Source organism: Portunus trituberculatus, chromosome 43, assembly GCF_017591435.1.
Source record: "Portunus trituberculatus isolate SZX2019 chromosome 43, ASM1759143v1, whole genome shotgun sequence".
NCBI lineage: Eukaryota > Metazoa > Arthropoda > Malacostraca > Decapoda > Portunidae > Portunus > Portunus trituberculatus.
Window position 1 is genome coordinate 22,761,690 of NC_059297.1, and position 3,417 is coordinate 22,765,106.

The 3,417-nt window shown below is 50.0% G+C and overlaps 1 protein-coding gene across 2 annotated transcripts in view; it reads left to right on the forward strand.

Annotated features, from left to right (window-relative positions):
• Nucleotides 1-1,863, forward strand: part of LOC123518264 (dachshund homolog 1-like) — a 16,904-nt gene extending 15,041 nt beyond the window's left edge. For both annotated transcript variants that reach the window (XM_045278990.1, XM_045278991.1), the window contains exon 6: nucleotides 332-1,863. In XM_045278990.1, coding sequence (XP_045134925.1) covers nucleotides 332-429 — 98 coding nt within the window. In that variant the 3' untranslated portion in view covers nucleotides 430-1,863. The remainder of the gene's footprint in view (nucleotides 1-331) is intronic.
• The last annotated feature ends 1,554 nt before the right edge of the window (nucleotides 1,864-3,417 follow it).

Sequence of the window (3,417 nt, forward strand, 5' to 3'; positions counted from 1 at the left end):
AAGGGAGGAATGAGCAAAATAAAGAAGAGAACAAGAAAAGAAATTGAGGGATGAAAGAAGGAAAATAAAGCCTAGGAAAGGAGAGATGAAGAAATTTGTAACAGGAAGACAGTACAAATAAAAGACGGAAGGAATGAAGTAAAGAAGGGAAGGCACGGAAGAAAAGAACAGGTAAAGTACATAATAAAAAATAAGAGAATGGAGAAATGACGAAAAGGAAGAAGGAAAGATGGTAGACTTAATAAAAGCATTAGATGAGGGACAGGTGTGTATAAATTAAGCCAACCAAGCAACATAAGAACTAACAAACATAATTCTTTCTCTCCGACAGACGTCCCTCCTTACCAACGCCCCTCCTACCCTAACGCCCCGCACACGCCTCCCTCCAGGCCGCCCCACGCTGCGCAAGAAGCCCCGGTGCCCCGCTGAGGCCACGACGGGGCGGCAGGATCCAAGGTGGGTGGCGGGCAGCCACGTCGAGCTACGGCAGGACGTTGAGGAGCTGATCTGAGGGAGCTGACTGTGCTGATGCTACTACTGCGACTACTACTATTACTACAACTATCATGCTACAACTGCTACTATATTGCTACAGCTTATGCCACTACTACTTCACTACTACGATAATACTCCGCAGCACGTCACCTATCCCCACAGTCTTCTTACACCCAAACCGCCCCCACTAAGAGTCCTGAAACGGCCCCGTCAAGAGCCTTAATCTCAGTGAAAAATGTGAATGAACCTTGAACCCAGACGAAATACGACCCGCACAGGTGATGACGCTAACGAGTCAAGTGTAGGCGAGAACCAGAAGTCTTCGCGGAAAGGAGAGTAAGGAAACCAAACATATCAAGACGACTGACCACATACGTACGTACATACCATTCGCCTTCCACACCCAACCCAAGCATATCATACCAGTGAGAAGGGAAGGGAGTGACGGAGCTCCTGAATACTGATTAAATTTTGTTTGAGAAAAGTGTAGGAAAGAGATATTAAAATGTGTAAGGTTTAGAAAATAGGGAGAAAAATAAGGTACGGTTACACTACACGCCAAAATAATCTTCCTATACTTGGTACGCTAAGGTTCTTTTTGAGGGAAATACTGCAGATGCCGACACGACAGAAAATGATGATGTTAAAGGAGTGACTGAGTGAAAGTGTGTTGCCTTAACGTGACATTAAAGGGAGGGAAGAAAGATGTAATATTTTAGCCGAGTCACAGGTACAGTACAATGTGGAAAATAATAACAAATGAACAAGGGAAAAATAATAAACCCAACGATATTCTTAGCCAAACATGAAAAGATGCAATGCTGAACATCAATGAACAAAGAATCTGTCTGCCATTGAAGATACAAAAAAGTAGTACTTCACGAACTCACGAAATTGATAAAAAGGTGGAGAGGAGAGAGGACAGCCGCCTTTCTTATGCATATCACCTAATCAAAAGTAGAGTTAGTCACAGTCTCCCCCGCCCCCAACCACCCACTTCGTCTTGGTCTTCGTCCCCCCTGTGTGCGTGCGTGCGGGAATGCGATCAAGGCACACACGCATCCCCATCGCAAAAAAAATTAAATGAAAAAAAAATGGTTTCCCCCTAAAAAGTACAAATAGGTACAGCGTCTTTTTTTTTTTTTTTCTTTGTTTATCTATACGCTTACGAGGAATACGGAAACCAGACAAATGTAAATGAAGTATCGAAAAACCGGAGCACAAGAAAATATTCTTTAAGTAACAAGGGAAGGTCTATGTGCATTATATCGTTCTTTCATAACACTAAACAAACCATCGCCAACAGTTTGCTCCGCCTGCTGCCAGCCTCCCGCCGCACGGCCGCCCCATCCCAACCCGCCCCTACAAGTCCTGTACACAGGGCTTCCCTGAGTCAGCCAATGAGGGGCCGTCCTCATACCCCAGGATAACCCTGGGACAGACTTGTATCCAGCCAATCAACATCCAGAATCTCTCCTATCCAGCCAATTAGCGTCCACGTAGTTTAGCTGCTAGCCTATCGGCCTCAAGAACAATCAGTAATCCAGCCAGTCAGCAAGAGGTGGCCCCTCCTGCCCGTACCACCGAGACGCAGCCTGGCGCCGCTCACTGCCGAGGGCCGCGGTGTGCACACCCGCCTTGCCCCGCCCAGCACCACCCACTCCGTATTGCCCCCTTGCACGGGCAGGGATTCGCGGCGCACGGCTTTTTTTTCTGAATCAATTCTTAGTTAATAAAAAAGTTTCTATAGGCAATACACGAACTTTTCTTCTTTATTACTTACAAAGTTGTGTACTATATTTATTTGTTTGATGACTTGTGACCATGCAACTTTAGGTCTTCCAAAGACTGCTGTCAGCCACCAGCCCGGCGGTCCTTGGCCCAGCGGCCCGTGGCCCGGGGCCTCCCTGTCCCACGCCAGCCATCGTGCCCACCCTGGCCCCCACCCCGGCATTATGGTTACGTTCGGACAACCCTTTCCTGTGACTCGAGTCTAGTCCAAAACTGTGAGATATGTAAATACTGGTAGAATAGGTCAGGTCAGCCCAGGGTCAGCCCTGCTGTCCGCTGACGTCACCACTCCTGCAAGAGTGAGTGTGCCGCGCCGTGGCAATAGTGACCCTGTACAAGATACGTTGTACCTTCCGGTGACGTCAGCACCAGGCTGGTAGTGACCCCAGGCTTCCTTTACGTAAGGTGACGCGGGGCGGAGCGGAGCGTGAGGCACATGACACTCCTCCAAGCAGCCCCGCGCCCCGCCCTGCCTCGCTCTAGTGTTAGTAGCACCAGGCCGCGGCGCCACTCCCGCCACGTCGTACGGATCCCACACGCCCGGGTGAGGCGCCGCGGTGAGGCGGGGAGGGCGCCGCGGTCCGTTTCCGTCATGCACAAGCGTAACTCTTGCATGCAGGGAGGAAGGAACTGTTATAATTTTGTAAATTGAAACAAAGGTTACTTCTCTGGCCCGAATTTGAGAGACAATAACTGTAGTAGTTCGCTTACCGAGCTCCTCCGCGCTGACTAATATAGGGAGACGCCGCGCTGTAGAGGAAGGGAGCCAGCACGCCCGCTTGGCCTTGCTGGCGGGCGGTTGCTGGCTGCCCTGTAGCGTAGCAGCCAATCCGCACCGCCGCCTGCCGCCCGCACGTCGGCCGCAGCTTCGTACGCATAGACGCTGGAGGCCGCCCGTCAGGACCGCTCATGCCTGTGCCGGAACATATCAGATGAGACATATCGCGGGAGAGAGGGAGGGAGGGAGGGGGGAGGGAAGGGAGGGAGAGATGGGACAGCTCGAAATACAAACAGGAGATTGAGAAAATCAATTGCATGGATGAGAGAAGGAAGAAAGGAAGGGATAGGTGATTAAGAAGGCATAGTACAAGGATGGAGAAGGAAGGAAACAATGAGATAGTACAAGAATGA